The sequence below is a fragment of the Guyanagaster necrorhizus genome (genome assembly GCF_019112545.1).
Source record: "Guyanagaster necrorhizus MCA 3950 unplaced genomic scaffold BT62scaffold_17, whole genome shotgun sequence".
Classification (NCBI taxonomy): domain Eukaryota; kingdom Fungi; phylum Basidiomycota; class Agaricomycetes; order Agaricales; family Physalacriaceae; genus Guyanagaster; species Guyanagaster necrorhizus.
In genome coordinates, this window is record NW_025064896.1 from 833,118 (window position 1) to 860,709 (window position 27,592).

The 27,592-nt window shown below is 43.9% G+C and overlaps 6 protein-coding genes and 2 non-coding genes across 8 annotated transcripts; 3 read left to right on the forward strand and 5 right to left on the reverse strand.

The window, feature by feature from the left end:
* Positions 1-7,883: 7,883 nt before the first annotated feature.
* Positions 7,884-7,986, reverse strand: BT62DRAFT_t125. The gene has a single exon. It is a non-coding gene; the product is annotated as a tRNA-Ser (tRNA).
* A 1,980-nt stretch (positions 7,987-9,966) lies between these two features.
* Positions 9,967-11,650, reverse strand: BT62DRAFT_899566 (MFS general substrate transporter; the record flags this gene model as incomplete). Its single annotated transcript, XM_043183376.1, has 6 exons — positions 9,967-10,686; positions 10,738-10,894; positions 10,946-11,045; positions 11,100-11,295; positions 11,348-11,413; positions 11,465-11,650. The coding sequence occupies 6 exons, from the start codon at positions 11,648-11,650 to the stop codon at positions 9,967-9,969; spliced, it is 1,425 nt and encodes a 474-aa protein (XP_043038274.1).
* Positions 11,651-12,171: 521 nt separating this feature from the next.
* BT62DRAFT_1007804 (uncharacterized protein) lies at positions 12,172-13,357 on the forward strand (the record flags this gene model as incomplete). Its single annotated transcript, XM_043177384.1, has 4 exons — positions 12,172-12,451; positions 12,759-12,972; positions 13,022-13,068; positions 13,125-13,357. The coding sequence occupies 4 exons, from the start codon at positions 12,172-12,174 to the stop codon at positions 13,355-13,357; spliced, it is 774 nt and encodes a 257-aa protein (XP_043038275.1).
* Positions 13,358-13,981: 624 nt separating this feature from the next.
* On the reverse strand, positions 13,982-14,065 carry BT62DRAFT_t124. Its single transcript has one exon. It is a non-coding gene; the product is annotated as a tRNA-Arg (tRNA).
* Positions 14,054-15,623, reverse strand: BT62DRAFT_970713 (uncharacterized protein). The gene is made up of 4 exons (XM_043188992.1): positions 15,416-15,623; positions 15,355-15,366; positions 15,041-15,305; positions 14,054-14,991 (listed from the first exon to the last, which is right to left on the reverse strand). Exons 1-4 carry the CDS (start codon positions 15,430-15,432, stop codon positions 14,134-14,136), a joined length of 1,152 nt encoding a protein of 383 aa, XP_043038276.1. The 5' UTR covers positions 15,433-15,623; the 3' UTR covers positions 14,054-14,133.
* Positions 15,624-15,789: 166 nt separating this feature from the next.
* BT62DRAFT_933821 (HSP20-like chaperone) lies at positions 15,790-16,509 on the reverse strand. The gene is made up of 3 exons (XM_043186621.1): positions 16,334-16,509; positions 16,060-16,279; positions 15,790-16,003 (listed from the first exon to the last, which is right to left on the reverse strand). Exons 1-3 carry the CDS (start codon positions 16,456-16,458, stop codon positions 15,905-15,907), a joined length of 444 nt encoding a protein of 147 aa, XP_043038277.1. The 5' UTR covers positions 16,459-16,509; the 3' UTR covers positions 15,790-15,904.
* Positions 16,510-21,223: 4,714 nt separating this feature from the next.
* On the forward strand, positions 21,224-23,502 carry BT62DRAFT_899509 (cytochrome P450; the record flags this gene model as incomplete). Its single annotated transcript, XM_043183370.1, has 13 exons — positions 21,224-21,341; positions 21,401-21,438; positions 21,486-21,545; positions 21,599-21,734; positions 21,793-21,890; positions 21,946-22,051; positions 22,109-22,181; positions 22,233-22,529; positions 22,585-22,783; positions 22,839-23,005; positions 23,063-23,167; positions 23,219-23,266; positions 23,325-23,502. The coding sequence occupies 13 exons, from the start codon at positions 21,224-21,226 to the stop codon at positions 23,500-23,502; spliced, it is 1,623 nt and encodes a 540-aa protein (XP_043038278.1).
* An 837-nt stretch (positions 23,503-24,339) lies between these two features.
* BT62DRAFT_933823 (general substrate transporter) lies at positions 24,340-27,242 on the forward strand. The gene is made up of 19 exons (XM_043186622.1): positions 24,340-24,533; positions 24,584-24,872; positions 24,925-24,940; positions 24,993-25,045; positions 25,094-25,233; positions 25,287-25,369; positions 25,424-25,468; positions 25,527-25,594; positions 25,650-25,662; positions 25,713-25,908; positions 25,960-26,013; positions 26,064-26,172; positions 26,226-26,332; positions 26,384-26,555; positions 26,611-26,680; positions 26,735-26,798; positions 26,856-26,886; positions 26,939-26,996; positions 27,046-27,242. The coding sequence occupies exons 2-19, from the start codon at positions 24,830-24,832 to the stop codon at positions 27,161-27,163; spliced, it is 1,440 nt and encodes a 479-aa protein (XP_043038279.1). The 5' UTR covers positions 24,340-24,533; positions 24,584-24,829; the 3' UTR covers positions 27,164-27,242.
* The last annotated feature ends 350 nt before the right edge of the window (positions 27,243-27,592 follow it).

The following is a 27,592-nucleotide window of genomic DNA, read 5'->3' on the forward strand; positions in this document are numbered from 1 at the left end:
AGAAGTACTACACACACATCTGCAAAGTTAGAAGACTCAGAACTAGAAGCATAAAAAAATGACAGCAAAAATCTGGTAGTTTTCCACAGAAAGAAACATTCCACAATGCATCCAATTTTTTTCAATCATTACCACATATCCCTGAGGATTTAGGACCCTCTGCCTGCAATAGATAGTATAGCATCATCTAGACTGTGCAGAGAAGACTGAGTATGTGTGTGCTCAGTGTCAGCTCCTTACTACTTGTGCTAATACAATTATAACAGAAAATTTGCATTATACAAAGTGAATAGTAAGATCTAAAAGTGAAGCAATAGTAGCATGAACAGCAGAAAACAGCACAAGCATAAGAATGAAGGAAACCAGAATATAAAGAAGTAGCAAAGTGATAGATAGAAAGAGCATATAGAGTCATCAGAAAAAGCTATAAGAATTGAGGCAACAAATTAGTAATCTCAAACTGTACTTGGCTGTAAAGACTCAAAGGGCAAATAGCCCATGTGCAGATCTCATTTGTACTCATCAATTTTCTTCTGCATTCTCACAAGCTCTTACTGAGACTCTAGCTTGGTCTTTCTCTCCTCCTTAGCCTTTTGCTGAGCCTCCAGCTTTGTCTGTCTTTCTCTTTCAGCAATTTCCAGTGGCTCCTCCTTCTACAATCCAAGAATCAGTATACATAAAATCCTTGAGAGACAAAAAGCACATCTTTTTCATGTCCTCAATATTCTGCAACCACTCATTCCATTTTGTAAGATATGTCTCAGTTAACTGTTTCAAAGTATCAGCTTTAGACATGATAATATCTGACATAGTATTATTTATCTTCAGCTTTGCCTATCTTTCAGCAATTCCCAGTGGCTTGTTTTTTTTTTACAATTCAAGAATCAGTATATATGAAATCCTCAAGAACTGTGAATTGAAAAATGAATGTCTTTTTTATGTCCTTAACATCCTGCAACCACTGATTCTATTTTGTAAGGCATATCTGGGTCAACTGTTTTGAGATATCAACTCCAGACATGTGAATATTCAATATTGCATCATTGACTATTCTCTGCTTTTTCATATTTCTATCATTCTTGCATAGTTTCTTTCTGTATTTCTCCTCCTATATCTCAATAATAATATCAAAAATCACCTGGGCATATAGGTAACACTGATCAGTAAGGAGGCTGTATTCATCAGCAGCATTGCTAGTGACTATAGCAATCACTGCAGTCTCTTTGAATGCAAAACTGAAATCAGAGTGGAATATCAGAGTGGAGAGCACATCAGAATCTCAACACTGATTCCAGACTGAAATGACTGGCATGCAGAAGATATTCAAGATACCAAAAGCTGGACTGAAGTGCAAAGAAAAGAAACTGTGAGAGAGTGCATGTAAGATGAATTCAGAGAAAAGAGAATGTCTCTTGTTCTGAACTGGAGATTCTAGTGAAGGCTGAAGATGCAATTAAAATTGATATCAAACTCTATCTGAATAACTGCCTCTCTGCTAGAAATATTGTAGCAGTCCTTAATATGGTAGAGAAGAGACTCATGATTCAGGATCCATGTGGACTTTATGAACTTGATCTTCTTGATGATTGCCTCTTCTATTCTGTGGTAGCAATGCTGAGCTATAAAGCTGAGATAAAGAGCATCTCAAGATTTTCTAGCTCTTCAACTGCAGACATTCTGCTCAAAAATGAAAATATTTTTGGGAGGAATAATATTGAAGTTGTATAGATAATGGTAAGTCATGATAATATAGAAGAGAAATTGTAAGATTCTTCAGGTTTTTGAGAATATGGTGGTTGACTTAACTTCAGATAATAGATGATGGTAGTTGTAAGAGCTCTCAGCTACATATACTAATAACCTTTGGAGTATGAATGAGGGAACAAAATGAATCTTAGAAGCATGCCACATATGATAGATGATCACATCTTATAGACTTGTGATATTCAGCTACATTTCTGATATCTCCAACAGTTGCCAGTTCTGATTCATACTATCTGCTGGAAATATTCAGCTGGCAGACCAATATTTATCACATCACTGAGTGCTTAATATTTCAATCTGGGAATAAATTCTGAGTCTATAACCTGTCAAGTAAAGAGAAGCATATAAAAGGCATTATTTTAATATTGGATGAGTTACCCATTTCAAATTGCTTTAGATTCATCATAATACTTTACAATCATTATTAGATCTATGATAGGCTATTTGCTGGAGAGGACCTGACTGCCCCATGATTCTTTTCATATTTATAATGCTGAATGTACCCTATGATCCACTCTCAAAGTCTGAAAAAGACTAATGTTCTTTCAAAGGCAGGCTCAGATTTGAATTTAATTATTGTGGCTTGATCACAGTTGACAGCATCTAACTTTAATGATTTTTCACTGAATAAGTTTTCTATGTAAAAATCATATTACAATCTGGAGGCAGATTTATCAACTATTACTGGTATTTTTTTCTCTACTAGTTATTGGTTGATGATAATATTCAGATCCTTCATGCTACCAGCCCATGAGGTTGATAAATAGCAATATTCATTTGCATATAGTTGACTCACAGTAACAGTAATTCTCATGCTTGACATCTACTACTTGGTAAGGTTTTTTTATATGCAGTCTACTCTGTCTAATGCTTTGATGCTTATATTCTGATGACAAGAACCAGCAAAAGCACTTCCAAGCTGCACAGAAGTGATCTGACTTGAAAATTCCTATTCAAGCATATCCAGCACTTGTTTACTATTGGGTCAAGTCCATTCTATATGGTTCTTTTTTCTTGGCTTCTCCAGGTTTTTGTGATCACAGCTTAGTTTCAATTATTGAAATAATATATCTCATTTTCTGACATAGGCTAAGAAGAGAACATTAGTTGAATATAAGCACTCTATGTTGATATCAATAACCAAAGGCATTTGTCATGATTTTAGCCTCTAAATCATGCTCAGCCAAGGCTTGGTTTGAGGCAGTGAGACAATGGCTTGGTCTGAGACAGCTATAAGACCAGAAGTATGCCAAGGCTTGGTTTGAGATCACCAAAACTTTTCTGTACAGTATTTAGGTCAGCTGTATACAGTGATATACTCTAGTCTCAAGCTAAAGTTAATATACTGATCAAACTCCTAAACTCTTAGTGTGACTATCACTTCAGTACCAACACTGGCAGTTATAGTCTATCAACCTTTATATCTCCTTTCTCTTATCATCATGTACATTCTCATCCTCATCTTTCTGCTTTACCTTCAGTTAGTGTCAGACTCTGGCTGTTGCAGTGCATTACATTTGTGATTATTTGATTGTAGCCAACTTTCTGTCATCAATACCCATAATCATGTTGCACAAATGAGAATGCCAGTGATATTGCTAGATTTTATTACCAAGTCTAAAGTGAGTATTTGATCAATATCAGATCTATTCTGATATCAGGAAAGATATAGTATGGATTTTAATATAGCTAAGTGGCAGATAAGGCACATACTAAAGATGTTTAATTAAATGTTTGCTATTAGTGGAAGCATCTTTTGATTATTCTTCTTAGGACAGACATACTTTTATTAACTAATGTCTTCACTATCTGTACTACAGTAGATGCATATCTTCCTGCAGATTCTTGCAGAGTGCTCAAGCAGTATTAATGTGACTAAAGTAGAAGCAATTCTCATTTATCTTTTTGACTAAAAAAAATACAGATTCCTGCTCAAGCTATACTACATGATATTGCATAATAAAATATCTATGAAATTTTAATCTTCTTTAATACTGTTTTCAGAGATGCTCTGAGAGATGTCACTGTCAACATTCTATTATCAATGGAAGCCTCTATCTCTTCCTTCTGTAAATAAGTTATTAGTAATGTATTTTCCTTAAGATAATCTCTCTTATCTTGACTTTTTAAGGAAGCTCCAACTTCCTGAAGAACTTGCCAATTTGAAACTTGCAGTTTCAGACAGCATAGCTATATTCTTCATGCTCTGATGAGATTTTACTCTCTCCAAAGATAGCTAGATGGCTATCATGCATGTTAATCTGCATATTCTCCTTCTCAAGACTGAACAGCTTGAATGTCTCTGTGACTTAGTATTTGCTTTAGAGTTCTAAAACTGCTCTATCTATACACTTGAGAGAATAATCATTTATATGTCTGAGAAACACATGGCACTATAGCCAAGTGCTTAGAGTGAAAGATTAGAATTATAAATAGATTTATCTGTTACTCTAAGTATACAGGTTCAAATCCTGCCAATGTCATCTTCATGTTCAGTCTTCTTTTTTTTTTGTTATTTTAGCTAATCTAAAATATATATTTCTGGAGAGCACACATATAAGTAGGGCTGTGTCAAGAATTCCAGAACTCAATTTACAAGTCTAAATGCTTGGCTGTGATTGTGTAAGTCAGGAAGTAAGCATAAATAATATCAGGTGATAACTAAACAATCACAATGCTTGGCACTGCAACTGTCAGAGTCTGACACTAACTGATGATAAAGCAGAAAGAAGATGATGATAAGATAAAGAATGATAATAAGAAATATAGCAGGATGACTCACTCTTATGCCTCCTCTTCAATCTGGCAATTGAACCACTTGCAGCAATACTCAGATTGTAGTGAGAGAGCCAGTTGTATCTTAGGACAATATTGCAAGATGAATCAAGACATATAATATAGTAGTTGATAAAATGATATCTTCTGACAGAAATCAGATTGAGAGAGTGATGGATTGAGAAATGTGAGATCCTATGGAGCACCAAAAACATGTATGAGAAGTTCTATACAAACTATAGACTAACAACCTTTATTGCAAAGGCTCTAAATATGAGTTTCATCAGGACTCTATAGATATCTAGAATACATCTTCTCACCTGAAGGCCTTCATATAGCTGAAGACAAAGTCAAAGATATTCAATCATTTCTTGGATTTGTTAATTTCTACTGCTATTTCATCCATAAATATAGTGAGATCATTCTGCCTTTAATATAACTCATTTGCAAGAGTATTCTATGGAAATTCAATGACAAGTGTTTAGCTGCATTTAACAAGTTGAAACAGGCTTTCACTCATGCTCCTATCTTCATCTATTGAATTTCTGACCATTAAATCATTGTGGAAACTGATGCCTCTGATTATGCTATTGCTGTCATCCTATCCATTTACTTTGAGAATGATGAGATTGATTCAATCTCCTCCCTGTCCTGCAGTCTTTACAGAGCTGAACTCAATTATAACACATATAATAAGGAGCTAGCTATCTTTGAAGCCTTCAAGTATTAGTGTCATTACTCTGAGGGCTTCACAAATGTCATTGATATTGTTACTGACTACAAGAATCTTGAGTCTTTTCTACTACCAAGATCCTTACTCAATATCAAGTGCACTGATCTGAATTCCTTTTACAGTTCAATCTTGTAATCTGGTTTTGACCAGATAAGCTTGGTGGTAAATCAGATACACTCACTAGATGATGAAACATCTACCTCAAAGAGAGAGATAGTCAATATTCTCAAGTCAATCCTCATAATTTTTGCTGTCTTCACTTAAGAACAGTCTACTTCACTCTGTGCAACTTTTCTTGAAGGATCTGTGCTATTATAAATGTTGACAAGCTACATTCTGATATCAAACAAGCACAGCTATTGGACTATACTGCAGCTGAAGGATTTTAGCTTGCATTCTCCTCTTTCAACCCTTCTTGGTGGTCTATGAATGAGTCAGGTTTACTTTGCCTTGACAGTTGCATCTAAGTTCTAGACTTTGAGGATATCTATCTTTGTGTTCTTCAAAACAATCATAATCATATCTTAGTAGATCATTTTAGTCAAAATCAGACACTCAAACTAGTCTGACAGAATTACATCTGGCCACAGATACATGAATATGTTTGTGACTATATTAAGTCTTGTACCACTTGCAGATGCAACAAAGCATGTTAACACTGTCTATTCAGCTTACTCAAACCATTGCCTATACTAGAATGACTATGAGATTTCATTTCTATAGATTTCATTGAATAACTACTAGACTCTAATAGATTCACTACTATACTAATAATAGTTGACTATATAAGCAAATAAGCCATCTTTATACCCATTCATAACATTATTAATTCTAAGGAACTTGCTCAGTTATTTGTTATCCATGTATTCTCCAAGCATGATGTCTTTAATTATGTAATCTATGATCACAGTTCTGAATTTATCTCCCAAGTCACACATGCTCTTGCTAAAGCCCTTAATATAGAACTCCACTTCACTTCTGGCTACCACTTGAAGGCAGACAGATAAATAAAATGTGCTAATCAAACTCTAAAACAGTACATTCACATCTACTGTTTCCATCAACAAGATAATTGAGACACTTTACTCTCAAGTTGATATTTGAACTAAGGTAGTAAAAGATGTTCTACAGCTTATATACTTAGTAGCTAGTAGCTAGTCTGAATCAGAGTCCAATGGAGTCCAAGAAGTAGTCTCTTCACTATCATTATGAATTCTGAGTTGAAAATAAAGAATAAATAAAATATAGTTTGAAATAAGAAAATAAAATTGTAGTTAGTATACTGCAAGGATCTGTGGAGTATAATAAACTTAGAGAAAAGGAAAATGCTCAGTATTTCTTCATTGCATGAAAACCCTTATTGTTTGTGAAATGAATATCTGTAGCATGTGTGTTACAATATGTATGTGTCAACATCTCTCTAAATATCATCTTAGAATATAGCTTCTTTAAATTTTTTTCTCAGTATGCTTAGAACACATACAATATCTCAATAGATGCTTGCAGGTCTCTACCACTAGACTTGTACCATTCAGAATTCCAGCTGGACCCAGTATTGAGTAAGAAAAAGGCACTCTAGACTATTAGTATAAGCTACTTTTACAAATCAAACATTTTAGAGCTATACTTCTACTTCATATAGCAGTGGTAGTTAGAAGTAAGAAGAATATAAGATAGATAGAAGAAGCATGCAGTTATCTGAGAGAGAGATAGAAAGCCTTTTCTCTTTAAACATATTACTGAGATTCTTTGAAGTGAGTGTGGTTATTTCTATTTTTCAGCAATAGCTCTGAGTCTAGATGATTAATCTTATTTATTCAGCATAAGTCACAGAGTGATAGAAACATATCAGCATCTCATTTCCATCAAAATAATATCAGATAGAATCCATTTCAAAATTTACTGCCAGAAGTTAAACTTTTTTGGTCAGAGATGATTATTGTAAAGTAACTAAAAAAGCAAGTTCTGTACTAAAAATTTCATTTGACTTTTGACTTAGAGTTATCCTCAGATTAAATCTAAGCACTCTTTGCTATACTTTCTCATTGGTCAAAGAAAGAGTGGAAGCATATGATCTCACATGAACTATAAGAGGTGAAATAGTGATGATTGAAAAGGATCATGCAGTATATAATAAGAGTGGAGTAAGGAAGAATATAATACAGTATGATCCAGCCACTGTATAAGATAACCTCAAGTCAAATCTCATGTGGTATGACTTCAACATTCATTAGAGCTGCATATAAAATCTAGGTTTCAATACACTTGAATTTATTACTGGTAAGTTACCACTGGTCTGAAGGGGGGTTTTTTATATAAGTAACTTACTGATCATATGATAACACAGTGAAAAATTTGTCACAATGCAGTACTAACCCACAAGCCAGATGGAAAACAGAACAAGGTCCATTCAAATTCCTTCATGTTGTGTAAAAGTCTATCATATGACTGATAAGTAATAGTAACTTATCTGAGCAAACCTCCTACTCCACCCCATCCCACTGTGGGCATAGTTGGTAAAAAAGATAACTTAACTCTCTGAAGGTTTTATATAGCTCTATTGCGTATACAGATTAAAATTTCATAGTAAGAGCTTCATCACCCATGGCACCGACACCAGCAGGATTTGAACCTGCGCACTCAGAGAGTAACAGATGAAACATGTCACCGAGACAAATTCTAATCTGTCGCCTTAACCACTTGGCTATAGTGCCGCAATGTTGTTTTGCTTTATATTCATCTTGAGTTTAGTAGTCAAATGGCAAATAGTCATATAACCTCGTCTAAACTATTGCCGTCATCATGCTCGTTGATGACGACGTGTACGTTGAAGCGGAAGAATATTCCGATCCGAACGTAGCTGGATGAAGCCCTCCCCATCGAAAACAAAGTCACCAATCCTGATGGATTCGACGTCGGCTACCGGTGGCTCATCGGCTATGGCTCATCTGCTAATATAATCTCAAGAGCGACGACCCCCGAAGAAGTCCATGCCAGTCTGGCTCAAATTTCGGTTGAATATGAGATTGCGATTTGCGCTATACTCGATCCGCACCCAGGACGAGGAGAACGATGAGATGCAAGGAGCTCGAATGTCCTGTGTGGTTTGAGGACGCTGCTTATTTAACAGTGAACATCTCGAGATCTCTTTCCTTGACACAAAACTAACTATAAGGATTAAAACCAATACCTCTGATACCCGCCCTGCTATGTGCCCGTTTGCGCCAAGTGCATGAGCGGGCTCTCAGTGACAGACACTCCATATCTTCTTCGTTCCTCATCCGCACGTCCTATGCATTTCAGATACTTAGCACGGAGATTCCTACCCTGAATATACCTCAACAAAGCAGACTGCTTGAACCGGCACTGCCAGCAGTGTCTGCACTGTTTAATGAACGTGTGCCGACGGAACAGAGGACTGCGAACAGCTCTACGGACCGCGCACCTCAGCAAAGTGTCACGCACACAAAGAAAAAGACATCCTACAGCGTCTCGTTCACATGCATCCGCTCGATGTTCCAACGATACTTCCGATTCTCTGGTAAAGGTGACAGAGCACCACTTTCCCACCAAAAGCCCGGAGGCGCCTTGGCTCGTAGAGGGTTCAGAGGAGACATGACAGCCGGTGCGTGGCGGTTCTTATCCCGGATGTCGTTTATGAGATCCCAGAATTTGTTCATAGGCAATACATCGTCCTCGTACTCGGAGCTGTCCGGTTCACACTCGTCCTCCGAGTCCTGGTCTTCGAAATGCGTGTCCGCTACGGCTTTGAATTTTCTGAACGATCCATTCAGTGGGACTCGGAGGTTGAATCACAGAGGGCCTGCTCACAGCAACATGTCATTCAAATTGGCCATTTCGCGCTTGATATCATTTGCGAGAGATATGAGACAAGAAGTATCCTGGAGGCGCTCGTCAGAGACGGAACTTGGGCTTGAAGCGGAGTAGCAGGAAGATAGACTCTCGAGATCGTCGCATGGCGGCCATGGGTTTCTTAATGGTGGCACTTCAGAATCAGGCTTCCAAATACCTGGTGGCGCTCATTCAGTCGGATTCTGCGTGCTTTCAAGGAACGACTACCTTTATCAGGACTCGGAGATCTTTGGTGTAGCAGCGATTGGGAAACATCATGACTCCCCATGTAAATGTAAAAGACACCGGTGATAAATCAGGGAACAGGGAACTAGTTGTGAGGTTGTCCATAATGTAGCTTCAATTTAAAGGAAAACGAGCACCATCTTGAAATCATTGATCGATGATTTCAAATCTGAGAGAATAAAGACAAATGTTGAGCATCAAAAACCTTTGTTCTCTACCAAGCCAAATCAAGTTGTAGCGAAGTGGCAGAAGTGCCATGGTTCATCTCTGGTTTCCAAGGCCGGCTGAAGCTTCACTCCCAACAGAAAAAGATCAACGATTTCGATGGAACAGAAGTGGCACGTAATTCGCCTATCGCACATCCATCAGAAGAGACTCAAGTTGAGCTGGCATAAAACAGGGAATAAGTATATTCAGCAATGACAGAAAAATACAGCAAAAATAGCTCGTCTATAATGTCACAATGGCCAATTGCAAAAGAATCGTGAAATCCCTCGTAAACCACCGTTAGTGCTGTCCGAGTCATATGCGGGTAGATAAGGCCCAAGCGCTATCACCAACTTTTCAGGATCATAACATCTCGTCGTGTCGTCTATTCATTCATCGTCTTCATCCCAAATCTCCATCGGCAGCTTCACTGCCAAGCCCAACGCAGCGACGGATAACACCACGAACAAAGCATACGCTCCATAGCCCCCAAGCACGTTCCTCTCCACCGAAAGTGAAAACAAAGACGTGGCGAGCGCAGGCCCTATAGCCCTCGCAATCGAAACAGTAGTCTGTGAAAGCCCATTCGTGGCGCCCAACGACGCTTTACTGGGCGCAGAAGCAGTGATGAACATGAATATCGCGCCATACGACATGTCCATGATGATGGACAACACAACCAGGCTCGCTATCCCTACCCATATCCAGGGTGTACCCCCGCAGAAGCTGATGATAGGGAAGAGCGCAAACATAAAGGGCATAGCGAGCATGCCGTTGATGAACACCCTGCGTTCGCCTAGCCCTCTGACTATTTTGGCGAAGAAAAAAAATTGGAAGATACCGGTAGAGGCGCCGTAGACGCCCATGATATAGCCAATAGTTGAGGGAGGCATACCCAGCCCGCCTATGGAAGGTGGCATAGCGAGAAAGAGAGGAAATAGTGCATTGAAAGCAATATTGAGGAAGGCAAGTGTGACATAATTCGCCACGGATATTAGGACGGGAAAGATGAGTAAACCACGGAGAGGAACAGGCTTGTCATGCTTTTTGGAGGTTTGAATTTCTATGGAATCGTATGATAGGGAGCGACGGCGGCGTTTTGGCACAGTCTGGTACGGAATGAGTCAGTCATGATAAAGGTGGAAACTAAGCTTCCTGACCTCTTTAAAAAGGACCAGTGTTATCAGGAAGGCGAGAAAGACAAAGAATGAGGAGACGAGACACGGGAGAAAGTAGGGATATCGCTCCCAAAAGGCGCCTGAGAAGATGCCCGGAAATCGTTCGTGGGGACGCGCGAACGTTCCGCCGATAAGAGGGCTGCGGTACATTTAGTAAAATGTTGTTGATCAAATAGGATGGTGTACGTACCCCATCGTTGCCCCAAAGGACCATACGACTGGCATAAGTGCGAATCCTTCCGCGCGGTTGGATGGGTCAGTCAAGTCCCCCATGACACTTTTCATCACGCCTGCCCAGGAAAGTCTCATTCGTGTTCAGCGTTAAGAACAGAAAATAGACATACCGATGTTCCCATTCAGTAATCCAGTGACACAACGGCTAATCACTAGTGCCCAGAAAGTTCTTGATAGACCGAATGATAGCATTGAGATGGCTGACCCCACCAGTCCAATCATCAGGACGGGCTTTCGCCCTACGGTATCGGAGAACCGGCTCCAATGAAGCACTGTTATGGCCTCGGTTGCGAAGAAGAGGGATTCCTACAGGTGTCTCCCGTTGGTAGATGAATGCGAACACAAAAGCGAGACATACAATCAAACCAGCATAATATCCGACCCGCCTATCGTCCCCTCCAGTGATATCCAGCTCGCTCACCAGCTACAGAGCAAGTCAGTCACCAGCGGTTAACGGTGGCCTGAAGTGACGCACCTGGTTGATATAAGGGTAGATACTCTGGCTTGTTATCGGTTCGCATATCTGCAGCACCAGGACGATCCATATCTGCAGGTGCGGTAGAGGCGTGGGAGGTCGTGAGCGTCGCTTTTGGGTAGACAGAGAAGAGGTAGAGGTAGGAGTGAGGAGGCCAGTCTCTTCGGTAGGTTGGCAGAGATCCATTGGGGTTGAAAGAAATTTGCAACTTCCGGCCGATATAAATACCAGCCAAAAACCCTCGATCAATGTCATGTGTCTTAACTCTGCGCTAGTGTCACTTCTTCGTAGTTTCCATACGTTTCCATCTGAAGCTCTTCATATCAGCATGAACGCCTTACGTTTTTCATTGTTTTCTCCTTGATTGTTGGCCACCCTTCTGTCCGGGATTTGGTTTTTTCCAATGAACACCTACTCTGGGACGAAACGGATTCAGTAATAGATAGATAATGAATTCTTGAAGGACATACCGGTGGTGCTGTCACCGGAATGTGCGCGGAACTCCCCTGGTACTCAGCTGCTCACTGGGCGACAACCGGAACGGTCCTTTAGAGTTCGCCCTGACTACCAAACGTACTGTTCGAATCACAGAGGTCAAAAGTCGTAATCCATTTCCCTGGTGGACACCTCCAGTTGGAGTCTGGTTTTACGTTTTACTTCTTTTCGCAATCATCTGATACTGATCTAGATTCCCGACCTTTACGGCCATGCACGTCTTCAGTCAAGGGTCAAAAGCTTACTCTGGCAAAGGCTCATCTGTAATAGGACCGAAAAACATGCGGACTCACCTTATCGCTATCGTTGATCATGAAAAGCGTTCGCGCGGCTGGACTCCATATTTTCTTTTTTGGTTTGACCGGGCCGAACTGTTGATTGAAAGTATCTTATCGACTTCTACGTCAATGGCACATGTGCAGGACTGCGACTCATCTAGACCCGCCATCACATCTTATACTGCATCCCAGATTGTCACCGAGGCTGCACCGGGTGCTCTTCTCTGCCTTGAATGAAGGTTCTGTGTCGTGATGCTCTCCGGATTCTAAGCCTCGGCGATATGTGGTGGACGCTAAATAGCGCTGCCATTACACCTGACCGCGATGATTCATGTTTCTGTTGACCCAAAACCGGCGACAAACAAACTCAGATACTTATTCTCCCGCATCTTCTCACAGTCTTGGAGCTCAAATGACGAAAGCTCTCCCCAGCGACAACCCTCTGACGAACCTCATGACTCTAACTCTCATTTATAGGATGGACATACAGCTGTCCTAATGTCTACCCTCGACATCCACAGTCGTTGTAAAAGCGCTCAATGTCGGACAGATGAAACGTCTTCTTGCTTCTCTTCTCTTTACCGCAGTCGTTGAGGGTCATGAGTTTTTTATAGGCCGTATTTACGCGTTTCTCATTGAGCATCCGACTAAGGGAGGGGTTGTGTACGGCCTCGGATTACGCAAGGGTTGCGAGAGATTGTCTCGTGCTGTGTATGGACATATCGCGGGTTTACTGTATGGGCGATGGAAGTATCTACAGACGGTCCTATTGAAGCTCACGAAGGTCGGTGGAGATCTGCGAAGCATTAAAGCCGTCATATTGTGGAGATGGTGAGACTTTAGACCCTTACTCTTATTACTCCCCGCTGACCGAATATTTCGTCAAGTTCCTTCCCCCCCTGCGCTAATGGCATTCTCGCTCAAGCTCATCATTCATGAAAACGCAGGTGACATGTCCAAAATTCCCTCGGACCACCGAGCTCGTTGGTTCGAATCTCAGAACTTTACCCCAACGCTACCGAATCCTAAGTTGCGTACGTTTCCATATGCGGAAATTCTCGGCGGACGAAAAGCGACTGAACTACCTGCCCTTCTTACAGGCACATCCAGCTTTAAATAACTCTCGGCGAAGGACGTTTCTACATCCTCGACACCCCAGGGCCTGGAGTTGGGTATTCCTCCTCGAACCGGATCTGAGTAATAAATCTTCACACGGGACACGTCTCTACCCTCGCACGTGTAACGTCAACCACGTTCATTGTGCTAGGTGCCAACACACTGGAGAACATCCCTACCAAGCCTATTTTCCGGTTCCCAGATATATCATTCAAAGACTTTCGCATCTCAAGCTCTTCTTCGCCCCGCCGATGTTGCGTATTCCATCTTGGTCAGTGTACCAAGACGGATGAGACACTTCTCCAAGTTGACCAAGCTCGATGGGCATCCAGTTTTAATTCAATGATTGCGCATGACAGCACGGTGCCAGGAGTGATCAAGGAGTGTTTTAGTTTGGAATATCAGTCAAGTTGTGAAGGCTAGAACCTGCCGGCTACTTTAAAATATGTTGCACGTAACATACAATCTATCATTATTATATCAAGTAATTTACTGAATCAAAAGTTAAGAACTCATAACAGCAGTACTATCATTGTTATAGTCCACTAATGTCGTAGTGGCACTGATAATCTGATTCTCTGTTTCCCTGATTCCTGAATAATTAAAAAGAGACGAACCTCAAACATAATGACCACCGCAGGACTCGAACCTGCAACCTTTTGGTACCGTTGAGCAATCGAAGCCAAACGCGCTACCATTGCGCCAGGAAGCCATACTTGCATTAGGAGCACATTACAGATAGTACGTTATACTGCCCAACCCAATACTATCTAAAGTACATCAGAATTTCAACAGTATCCTCTGGTATACCATACCCTTCCTCGAATACTCATCGAATAACCAATTCCCCCAACCCGCCAACCACAGCACTGTCCATACCTTTCCAGCCAACCCGCCGACTTTCCTCCCAAAGAGGTACGACCACACCCTCTCCAACCCAATACCCAGCGCATTGACCACAAAGAACCCTCCCATCGGCCACCAATCTGCCCCATTACCAATTGCCCACGTCCCAAAGCAATGGAATAAACCCGATATCACAAACGCTCCAAACAGCTGCACAATCACGGGCAGCGGTAACAGGGAGAAGGGCCCAGCAAAAGTCTGCCGAAAGAGCTGGTGGTATCTGTGGCCCCAAAACTGGGCTAGGGACGTTGAGAGGAGGACGTTATCGTATAGAGGCGGCCATTTGCTGGGTGGTTGCTGGAAGAGGCCGACACCGACTAGGGTGGAGACGTCGTAGATGATCTGGACGGAAGCATATATGAGGAAGAACGAGAGGAACGAGATAGCGGTGGTCTGGAGGTTTGGATAGCCGGAGGGAGGGAGGATGGGTGTGCCCCAGGGAGATTGCCATGTTCCTGGGGCAATACATTCGATCTGTATGAGTACGAGGTCGTACAAGATGGTGTGGAAGATAACAGATAGGACGGTGGCGGTAACGAAACGCATGACGGAGCTCGTTGGGCGCCATTCTTGTGGAGCACGGCTTTGCGGCGGGCCCCAGTTCCAGCCGTATCCTCGGAGGCTGAGGCAGAGTTGGAGAGCTGACGAAGGTAAAGATGGGTCCAACCGACGAGGCGGCGTAGGCGAGAAGGTCCAAACAATGATGCGCGAGGAGCACAAGGTCATGGAGAGCTATAAGAAATAAGGGTTAGCTTTCAAATGTGGCGCTGGGTAGACGTACGACGAGAACATCATTAAAGTACCGATTTCTCGCGTTTTCTTCTCCTGGGGCGAGGTCAAGCGTTGTGGCGCATTTATATGTAGTATAGAGTGCTATGGGAAGGAATGCAATTCGAGTAGAAAGGGCTCTGCTGTTTATCGCAAGACGCGCTGCGAGATAATAGGAAAGAAAGGATGGGAGAAGCGTCGTCAGGAATGTCCTCGTCGTGAGCGCCGACCTTGCATCTGGTGGTATTGGAGGAAACGATAACGAAGTGAGCCGCATCCTGTTTACATGATGAATCTGGCTGAATGAGCATTGCAAGCGACCCTCACCATGCGCCTTTCCTGGAAAAAAGGTGAGATGAAGGAAGAAATGGTCAAGGTCGCCACGTACCAGAATTTTGCATCCATGGAAGAAAGGAGACAAGACTTGCGTCCGGACAACGTGCGCCCACAATCGGATTTGGCCGTATGCGATCAAGGCTGGCAGGCGCAATCCTGGGCGCTCCGGGGATGTCGGGCTACCCATGGTGAGTATTTCCAGCCCGCCTTGTCTCTTATGTTCGTAGAGAAAGCTTGCAGCAAGTCGCCGCGTACAGAGAAGATTGGCCAGACTTGCGTTTCTCCACCATCGCTTCTACGTGTCTTAGTCAGCCATCAATATTGTTGAAGAAAACACTTGGTGCAGGTCATCACTGATGAAACTTCCCAGGACTATGATTTCGTCATCATGATCGTCATCATGTGTCCGAATTCTAACACGGCCGCCGTGATAACTCTGGCTCAAGTACAAGGTGGCACATCCAGTATGATTGACTAGAAAACGTACAAATTTCGGTTGATACTACTGATACAATGTCCGACATTCAAATCAACGTTTTACTCAAGAGATCGTAATCTTCTTGGGCACAGTCTCAGCTGCCGCCTTGGGGAACGTCACCGTCAACAAGCCATTTTCAAAGGAGGCTCTGATTTCCTCCTCCTGCAAACTCTCCGTCAACGACCCATTCTCGAATAATAATAATAAAACCAACTTACCCTGACTCCCTGAGGAAGCCTCAACATCCTCGAGAATTTGCCGTACTTGCGCTCACGAACAGCATAGCCTTCCTCTTCTTGCTCCGACGAGACCTTGACCTCACCAGAGATGGTGAGGCGGCCATCATGCACGTCGATGTCCACGTCCTCTTTCTTGAGGCCGGGAAGCTCAAAGGAGGCGGTTACGGTGTTCTTGGCCGAGTCTTCGTGCAGGTCCATTCTGCAGGAATACATCCATAAGATACAATGAATAAACTTGGAAGATACAACTTACTTTGGCCTGAAGACTGCCGTCGTAGGCCCGTCCGTCGTTGTCAGTTGTTGCCCGATAGGGCGACTGCCGAACGCGTCGAGGAGACGGTCAAAGTGGTAGAAGGGTTCGTAATAGTATACAGACATCGCCGCTTCAATGTTTGGGTGAATGTGGGACCAGTGATACGAGGCTCTTTTATAGGTCCCCCAACTACTCGAACTTTCCGCTGCAGGTGACCAATATAAACCTCGACCTCGTAGGCGGCAGAACGTTCTCGAACTTTCCATGAATAGTACTCAATATCAGTTGATTTGTCTTACCGTCATATATCGCGTGTAGGTTTCAGGGATATTTTCTACTTTGTGAAACAATCTACGGAGAAACCTGAAAGTAACTAATCAGAAGCAAAAAGCGTCTATCTTAACAAAGGTCGGAAGCCGGACCGGTTTCGGGATTGTCACACATACCACGTGATCGTTTCCTGACGCGTCGCGACTGCGAGTCTCGAGCTTTCGAAAATCTCCGAGCATCGGTTCTTGGACAATTTAATTACGGAACTGAATTCTTCCACGGAACAAGGTAGTCTCTGATCTTGCCCTCCTCGGTGCGGCCGGAGAGATCGGACCGCGCCATGTGCACGCCAGACTAGGAACAACTTACCGTGGTCAACTTGGAATGATCAACATTTCTAGCTCGTTCAAAAGGACTTATTCAGCTCTCCTGGTTCTGTACAGTATCATTTGTATATTCACACAGACAGCGAACCTGCATACCAACTACTGGTACAGCGTTACCCCAACCCCCAAGGAAGGAACATCAGCCAGAATCCGTCCTACATCCGCATCATCCTGACCCGGAGCCAAAACATGAAGGACATTAACCACCTTATCCGGAACTCTCTTACAAATATCCTCCACACCCTTCCATGTTCGTAATTCGTTACTGACGCCCAGCACGGTGCAAGTTGCCGGTACGGTCCGGTAGTCGATCTTGGCGTGTATACCACCCTGGAGGTTCTTGACCGCCCGTCTCGCAAGGAATGAGATGAACTGCTCGTTGGCCGTGGAAGGCGCTGGGAAACCACACGCTAGCTTGTGTTGCTGCCAGTCTTCCTTCTGGCATTCCACACAGCAGTATACCGTACGCTTACATCCTGAGCAGACTTGATATAGGGACCCGTGAATAGTTGATGTACACTGGCAAGGAAGATGTGCGGTCAGAGCGGTAGTCAACCGAAGGGAGGAGGAAAAGGACAAACCGGAATGTTGGAGCATCGTTTACCTTCCTGGACATGCTCTCTCTCCAACGCAGTCCTCTCCTCCACAGTATCCTTCAGACGATTCCACGCCGTCAATACACTACCCTGAACAAGGCCGACATCGAGTTTCTTCCTCTCCGCAGACCTGATCCCTTTCTCGACACGTTGCAACACCGACCGAAAGACAGTATACTTGGCTATCCCATCCAGAAGCTGAGAAAAATACACTCTAGCATGGCTTGCGTATCCTCGGATATCATGCATCCTCGAAAGGAGTTTTTCGCCTCTGAGCACAGATCGTATTACGGCGGATGTCATGTGGGGCGGGTCGTCCCAGACATGCTCAATGAGAAATGAGGCACCCTCCATTAAACATCTCTGGACGTGAATCAGCGCGCGGGAAGTGTAGACAGGCTCTTTGGATGTGAGACGAGATAGAACGAACTCCGTCCAGCGAATGGCGTTGTGGTCTAGGTACGCTTCACATAACGTCGGCGAAACGGCAGCAAGACAGGTCATCAATGTGTACTGCGCATCAAGATTGACAATGGTCAGCTCGGATCGATGTGCCTCGAGGAGAAGACACGTGAGATGCATTCGCGCAGTGTCCATAGCGTGATTTTCAAGCTCCTGTATGACAGTAACGTATGGAAAGACGCCCGGTGTGTCGATGTCGCTTTGTCCGTACAGAAACATACAGAGAAAGTCGGATATACAAGAAAAGTCTCTCCAATAGGGCGCTCTGCCAGCTGTGGAGGGCCATAGCTCTAGAGCAAGAAGGTAAAGTGCGCGAGAAGACGTAACGAAGGGCCGGGATTCAGGAAGCTCGGACAGGTTGATGAGGAGAGAGAGGACGCCGGTGAGGATATTAGTTTGGTGGCAGCAGCATCCGCATGGAAGGAAACTCTGGCGGTCCTCCTCGTCCAAGGACTGGATGCATCGTAATAGATATAGAGCCCACGCGTGGATGTCCGGCCAGAGCGGTACTATGATGGATGATATCAGTCCCTCTTGGCCTGTGGTGGCAATCACTTGTAGACCCCGATCCAAAGCAAGGAAGCATTCCAAGGCGACCATCACAGTTTGCCAAGATGCCGAATAAGAGGAGTTTTCTGGTAGTTCAGTGGGTATTTTATCGCTGGAGAGGTGGGTGGCAAGGATTGGAGCGTATGTTGGATAAACGAGTGCTGCTGGGATAGATTCAATCGCATTGATTGATCCACGGCTGGCGGCATCCTATTGAAGAGTGAGATGGTTCTCTACTGATGAGTTTATGGAAGCGATGTACATTCAAGTTGGTTGGAGAGGTTCGATGAGAAGGCATGTGCTAGGTCAGGGTACAGAGCGGCAGCATTGGAAGATTCCAAGGTTTTTATACAAACTAAGGCAAAATGCTTGGGCCATGTTCAGGTGGCACAAAAGACAGAACAATGAACTAGTGCCACTGCCAGTACAATAGGACCTGTGTGTAAATATTGTCGATACATGGTGTCAAGCATTCATTTTTCCTTTTCGCCAAGCAGTAAACACGGAAAATGAGTGATATGCAAATCGAGACACCTTGTGGCTGTGCAATCTTTCTTTGTTTACCGGCTATCGACTGGATCGATTATGTACATAAAGGTAAGCTTTTTTAAAATCCTAACGTGCTTTTTGGTTCCCTCAATCTTTCTCACCGAGCAACCTCTTTGTTAGCTACCCGCTTACTTGCTAATGAAAAATTTCCTCAGCTCAATATGCTTGGAAGTAGAGGGTAGCAGGTTTAGGGCACAAGTGCGTTTGTCATACTCTTCCTCCTTTCGATTCGCTAATACGTCGCAAACAGGCTACACATCAAGGCTACTAACAATGACGCCCCAGCGGATTCAGGCAAGTGTGAAAACCGTTTGCACGCTCGTTCTAAAGGCTGACGCGTTTGGCGCAGCTTGACATTTCAAATGGATATCATCTGGAAGACGAAGAAGACAGGTAAGCTTTATAATATTAAGGTCCTTCTTTTTACTTCCACTCTATTCTATATAATATTCACTCCTCAACTTGTACCGACAGAGTTACATCGTCATATTACACCACCAAAGTTTGAAGGTAGTGAGCTTACTCTACCCAGGTAACCTATTCAGCTTCCTCTTTCAACCCGCTAACAAACTGCAGGCTATAAATATAGCGCCAGTCAACCACGGACAGTTTTAAGCACCGAATATACCAGGTATGTAAATTATTTGACACGATCCTTTTGCATGTTAAATAATGGTTGCAGTTTACCACTATTGCAGGATATTATTTTTCAAGACCCGTTTGTTTGTATTTAATCGGGTTAAAAAGAAAAATATTTGCACAAGTCTAATTGGTGAGAGATTTCGTCACATCTCCTCTCACGCTCTCCTGCAAGCGTTGGCCGTTCCACAGCGCGTAGTGTCCCATATCGATCATCTGCGGTTTCCGCCTCCGGGAGTCTCAACCGTCTCATCAGTGAGTTCGCAACACAATTCAAAGTCCTAGCATGGGACGCACGGGCTTTCAGCTTCCTCCCCGTGTTTCTCTTGGGACTCACGGACTTATGGCTTCCTCCCCGTGTCTCTCTTTTCGCCAGACTATATCTACCTGGCAGTCTAAGCAAGGACGCTTATCGCTCTCGCTAAACTGCCACCTCTTTCTCTTCTTAGTGTTCACTTAGCTTACCGTTCTCTCTCGCTGGTCCAACAGAGCTTTCCGCGTGTTTTCTCGCACCCACCCTGGACAGTACTGCAATGTTTCTATCTTACATCGAGCTGGAGGTAGATGGACTAGCATGGACTCCTGTACGAACTTACAGACCACCCGGGCTACAGCTGCTTTCTACGGTACGGTTTGTATCCCATCCGGCGCTCCCATACGCGGCACTTAGTTCCCAACACGACATGTGCCCCGAAAGGGGCACTTTTTTCGGTAAACCTGAACGATCGGTCGGACGCTCGTTGACCAATTGGGCGTTCTTACACGCTCTTCATTTGCTTCACGTATATATCGAGGTTTGAATATTTGATTTACTAGCGCTGCGTTCTGTCGACATCGTACACTCGGCGAAATGCTTAGTATTTACTGGCTTAAGCACTCAGCCTCGCTCCGGTGGGCAGTGACTGGTCCCATGCAACTGCCTACTCTCCTTAACGACCGTGGCCTATGTTCCTACTTTTTCCCAGACTCCTCTTGAAAGCCTTTCTATCCCCGCCTCCCAGGAAGACGCCCAAGTCTTATGATATCACAACCGATGACCATCGTGAGTACATCCCTTCACCATTCCTGTTCGCATGGGGAGACTCTATTTAACCGGATTCCGTTTTCCCTAGGAAAAACGGGATCCTTCTCAATTGCTGACCTCAATTGCTGACACCTCTCTGACGCCACTGGAGTCTGGATACTGCCAATTGGGTGGGAGCTCTGCGTGTGGAGCAGTCAAATGACTGCTCTACGTGGGGTTGACATGCAGCTACTTTACTGTCTTGTGTGACGAAGTTCGTCCTCCGTGCTATCAACGCGGACGATATCCTGTCGACGTCATCTACATTAGCCGCTTTTCTATTTAAACAGGTTTCTCTCCGTGATGGAACGGCTGCTTAAAAGTCTTTTTAAGGAACTGCAGCTTCAAGGAGCTGAACCGCCAGTTCCTCATAATCATGTTCACAGAAATCTTTCTCGTCGTCGTCTTCATAACTGTCTACTTCACATATAAACGATGGTCGCACTTTTCTATTTCCCAAGTTCCCGGACCTTCATCTAATTCATTCTTATATGGTAAGCCGTAGCATTCCATCCTCCTTTTTGCGCGGTAAACTCAAAAGTCGTCGGGCCAGGAAACCTACCAGAACTTCTACAAGCACAAGCCGGCGAGGTAAGTTCCGATTGTAATTCCTGTCCTCCCGCACCTAATGTTCGAAGGTCGACTTCAAATGGCAAGCGATGTACGGAGATGTCCTCCGCGTTCGTGCGCCTTTGGGAGTAAGAACTGATACTCACCGTGCCATGCAACTATCTGAAACCGTTTATCTCAGGAAGATCGCCTCTTCATTTCAGATCCCAAAGCTCTTCAATATATCTATCACACTGCGAGTTATAAATTCCCCAAAGTAATTGGGCGACGTCATCTATCGCGTCTATTTGTTGGTCCTGGACTCACGGTTGTGGATGGTAGGTCTTGTCAATACACAAGCATACATATCGTTTGACCGCTTCTTTGGAAAATTAGGCGAAGACCATAAACGTCACCGAAAAGTCATGCTCCCTGGATTCGGTGGTCCAGAATCAAAATCGTTCTTCCCGATATTCTTTGCGTGTGCTGAGAAGGTTAATTCGTGTCTACCTGTCCCTTTTATTGTAGATCCTCACGGTTTCTTTCTAGATGACTCAAAAGTGGAAGGAAACCATGGAACTGAGCGGTAGCCAATCAATTGTCGTCAACGTGACGCCTTGGGTTTCTCGCGCGACTTTGGAAGCTATCGGTGAAGGTAAATGAAGAGGACCTGACTGTATCGTCGCATTATATTTCCTTATCGCACTCGCAGCCGCATTTGACTACCAGTTCGGAGCCCTGGATAGCGTGGATCACCCCATTGCGAAGGCCTACACCAATTTGATGTAACCTAAGTCCTTTTCTCTTTTCCTTCCTGTATCCTTAATGTATTTCAGGTTTGACACCTTCGGTCTACCAACGAAACGCGCGATCCTGTCCCTCTCTATCATGGACAACCTCCCATACAACCTCGCGGGATTTATTATGGAAAACTCCCGATCCGCGCGTCTTGCTCACGCACAGAAGACGAACAAGCTGTCCACCGTACTAGCTAAAGACCTTGTCACGGAGAAATCCAAAGCCCTGCTCGAGGGAAACAGCCGCAGGGATATCATGAGCATGCTGGTCAAGGCGAATGCTTCCGAGAACCCCAAAAAACGATTGGAACAAAGGGAGTTACTGGCTCAGATGAAGTGGGTGGTCCTGATTATACAGTGGAGTGGTTATTCAATAGGTTTGATGCACCAGTACGATTATCCTCGCGGGCCACGAAACGACAGCCAACTCCATATCCTTTGCGCTTCTGGAGGTATGCAGAAAGCCCGAGATCCAAGAGAGACTTCGTAGAGAAATTCGCGCTGCGGAGCGGGTCGTCCGCCAACGTGGTGATAGCAGCTTCTTGCCGTCTGATTTCGAGTCGATGCTCTACCTATCGGCGATGGTCAAGGTTAGTTTTTGAGTATGTACGATTTAGATTAGCCTTGCTAACAAACAGCTTGAAGGAGACGTTCCGCTATCATCCTGTGTTGTATAACATTTTCAGGTATGCCGCCCAAGATGACGTGCTTCCGTTAAGCACACCCGTCACTACCACTTCGGGGAAAGTCTTGCACGAGCTACCGATCCCCAAAGGCACTCAGATCATCGCTTCTGTTGCAGCGTACAACAGGTTGATCTCACCTATTTGCATATTTCTAGATCATGTATTAATGAAGCACCTGAATAGGAATAAGGAAATCTTCGGCGACGACGCCGATGTCTTCAATCCTGATCGGTGGTTGCGCAATACTATTCCTAACACGAAATCAGCTTTGGGCGTTTATGCGAGCCTGTAAGCATACTATCCGACCGTTGTTGTGTTTATATATCTAACACTGCGAAGGTTTACATTTGCTGGTGGCTCCAGATCGTGCATTGGGTGGAGATTCGCGTACGTTGGCTGTTTTTTTTTAAAAAAATTATGGAACGTATACTCATGTTCTATTTAGCGTTATGGAATTACACGCATTCATGATTGAGCTTTTGGGAACGTTTGAGTTTTCGCTTGACGATAATGAGGAGATTAGGAGAGAGTCGACATTTGTTATGACCCCAACGATTGAAGGCCAAATTGAGAAAGGTTCTCAGCTGCGTTTGAAGGTCAAGCTGGCAGCGAGGGACGAATGATCCATGTATGTGTCCCATCATTTATCTTCATTTCCAATCCATGTAAAATTCTGTTTAAATAAATCAAATCGTGATTACTTCGTAAATGACGGTTTTACACGATCGGCGGAACAGTCCGCTCATCTTGATCTGACACGCAGGCGGACTCGTAGATTGTCATGTTGGGCGAAGTGGACAACGTAGAAACAAAGATGATGGGTTGGCGTCAGCTGTAGGGACGTCGACCTGCATTTTGCTCAGGGTGGACGAGATCCATTTGCCGCAACTCGGATCATAATTGAGGTTGGGACTGCTGTGGAGCCTGTCGTACTTCCATTCCTTGTCCATTCCTATACAATTCCTTAGTAGACCGGCTGAACGCTAAATGCGCGTGCCTTAACTGAGGGGTCCAAACCTATATCCTCTATCCCCTTCTATACTGTCCAACTATAAAAGTACTTAATGTTCGAGTTTTCTTTTGCTCATGACCCACTATTAGGGGAGCTCAAAAGTGACAGTTGAAGGAACTACGTCGCTTATATAACGTCACGTCGGCCTTTCGCGATAAGTTTGTTTTACCTCAATAACTGAAATTATAATATTTGTTGGAAACTTTCATTAATATGCTGCGCATAGTTATTCAGGAATTTGGATGGTTAAACGTAGGACAGAGCCGGAACGAAGTAAAAGACTCAAATATGACAGTATTATGACCGGTGTTCGGGAATGCGTTCTAGGATGCGTTCGCTTTGATCTCCCCTATTAGTGGCCGTGGCAAGCGGTCCGTCAACGGGCCGACCAGGTCATGAAGAGTTAATCCCCGATCGTTCCTTGATCAATCCCTATCTCCCAGGTTCTGCAGATCAACTGGTGTCGTGAATTCATTCCGTAGATGCTACCCTTTGCCACTAGTTCTCAAACTAGGCGATAATCATCATTGGCAGAGAACCTGTCGACTTGTATCCTGGTATCTTTTCGGAGTCTCCTGCAAGTTCATCCATTTTTTACTGGATGGTAAATGGTTTCTCCTCCATACGGGTTACTTTGGATACGTGCGGCACAATACTGAGCAGCTTTGAGTGTATTGACAATTATATCTTAGTTTGGAACCCGGAACATTGTTTAAACCACTGAGTGATCGCACCATTCGCTTTTTCAGGACCCTTCAGGACCTCCTCAAGCGGCATACTCATTAGGCATTGGCACGCGACGTACTTGCTCCTAATTGCCGTGCCATGGGGCATGAGGGTTCTTTACCCCACAGAACATATCTTTGATTTCATTTGATGACGGGAGATATAAAGCAACAGAGCGTTGACTATTCTTTTACCCTTCTCCATAATTCGGGATGCAGGGCTACGTTATCATTCTTGCGGTTTTCGCAGGCTTAGGTATGACTATTTTCAACTTCTTTTCCTTCAAGGTCTTATTTACGTTGCACAGGGTCGTTTCTTTTCGGGTTTGTGGACTTATCCTCTCAGCAAGTGGGATGCTTCTAACTGGCATGGTAGATATGATACGGGAATCATCACCACGAGCACCGCCCATCAGTCCTTCAAAACCTGTAGGCTCTCCTCTTGTCCTTTCGTCACCTTGATTGACTTGTTTATAGACATGGGAAAGCCGAACGCCGCGGCTACTGGGGCTATAGTGTCTACGTATATCGCCGGTGAAGCTATCGGAGCGATATCTCAGAGTCTTTTCGGGGATACCCTAGGCCGGAAACGATTTATGCAGCTCATGTGCATAGTGGTACGTCGTACGTTGAGTACATTCGTCATTCCTGCGTTAACACCCTGGTACAGGCCACCATTGGAACAGTTATTCAAACAGCAGCTCAGAATTACCCGATGTTTCTTGTAGGGCGAATATTAACTGGAGTTGCTGTGTATGTCGTTACAGATTCACTGAAATTGGTACCTGCTGATGCATACATCTGAAGAGGAGGTCTTATTGGCACCGTGCCTATATACAACTCTGAGATTTCGTACGTCCGGCTGTGCCTCATGTCTGTCTGATATGTCGGTCTTCATATTTCTTGCTAGGCCTCCAGCGAACCGTGGATTGATTGGTGGGCTTTCGGGATATATGATAGGAGTAGGTGGTTTCATCGGTAAGGACCTCTTAGCTCACAAGAGGTTGCTGGCCATTCTTACTCCACTTTTTAGCTAACTGGGTCGGGTAAGCATCTGGATTTTTTGTATTCTCATGGTGTCGTCACGCTCTATCAGCTTTGCCTGCGGATACGCACCAGCTACGACATCATTTCAGTGGCGATTTCCGCTAGCACTTCAAATCCCACCCGGAATCATACTCTTCTTCGGCCTGCAATTCTTCCTACCAGAGTCCCCAAGATGGCTTATTACTTCTAGCCGCGACAATGAAGCTCGTGAAGTGTTCGCTCAAATTCGCGGTGATCTTTCTGGCGTGAGCGGTATCCACTTTCAATCCTTCGCTCTGCTGAGACAATATTCCTAGACGGACTTGGATAAAGAATTCGACGGCATGCGAGAACAAATTCTTTATGAAAAAGTATGTTCTGCGGCTATTTCCTAACAATCCAACCTTATCACTTGATTCAGGCGACAGAAGTAAAATCTTTGTCAGAAGCCTGGGCGAAGTACAAGAAACGTGTTCTCATCTCGGTCGCCGTACAGACCATGACCTCCTTAACTGGAGTCAATGTCATTGGTAAATTTTACTTTGATATATTACAATGTAGGATTTATGAACCGTAATTTGAGGCTACTACCAAACGACGCTTTACACGAAGTTGGGCATCACCGATCATACTGCATTTCTGATGGTCGGCATCTACGGAAGCGTGGGTATCATCATGAATATATTCTCGGTAAGTCCTGCTCATGCTTCAGTCCATACAAAGGTTTGAATCCGCAAACAGATATACTTCTTAGACAGATTCGGTCGCGTAAAGCTCTTGAGTTGGGGCATGACTGGCTTATGCGTGGATCTTATCTACTGTGCTGTGATGACACGCTACTTCGCCGGATCCACCAACAGCGTGGGCAAAGGATTTGCATTACTCGGAATCTATCTGTTTACGACCATCTATTGTGAGTCCTTTTGTTTTTATTCCTCTGTGTCACCTCTCTGAATCTGCTGTCAAAGACCTTGGTTTGAATAGTACTACTTGGTTGTATGGTGTCGAGGTTCTCCCGGTCTCTTTGCGGAGTAGAGTGTGCGTACACGTACTTTTTGAGGCTCCGTCCGTTGAATTAACATTATATCTCAGTGTGGGAGTGTCATCATTGTCGCACTTCGTATGGAATGTTGCCCTCACAGAGGCAGGTCCCAGCGTTAGTCAATTTTTTGGAACACCGGCTTCGTATTTATCTGAATTGCTTCTTTGACAGGCCTTTGCAAACATCGGTGCAAACTTTTATTGTAAGTCCTCTCCTCAACTTAGTGACGAAGAATGATCTCAACATTTTGGCAGACGTCTTCGTTGGGACAACCTTCCTATCTGCAATCGCGATATTCTTGTACTTTCCCGAGTAAGTTTCCCCAATCTTCCTCTACGATATATCTTGATCGTGTCTGTAGAACCAAAGGCAAAACGCTTGAGGAAATTGCTGCGGCCTTTGGAGACGATCTTGTTCATGCTGAGGGAGCTTCGATCCACAAAGGGGGAGATGATGAAAGGTTGGAAACTACCGTATAGGTTATTATACTGTAACTTATATGTAATTTTGTGACGAAAGGCATCATGCGGCCTGTCTGGCCAAAAGATTGCCGATATACGATACCTAACGCACGCTACTCTTTTCAACTTCGACTTTCGTGGCTCGGAAGTCTCTCCTTATCCATCAGTCTTCGTATCTCATACGCCTCATATTTCTTTTGGCTTCCGCAATTTTAAAGGACTTTCCTACTATGGTTGACTGACAAAGCTAAGGAAAGCTACAGTTCTACGCCCCGAGAGCGCGAAAATTTTTAGCGGCTAATCTCAGGATCTAATGCTTCGATATATTGTAATTATTCTACTTCTTATGAAGCCTTTCAAAAGGTAACCTGGTATTTCCTTGTATCTCATCTCATAATTACACGGCACAGGACCTTCAGGCATGCCGGGTGATCAGGACTCGGATTC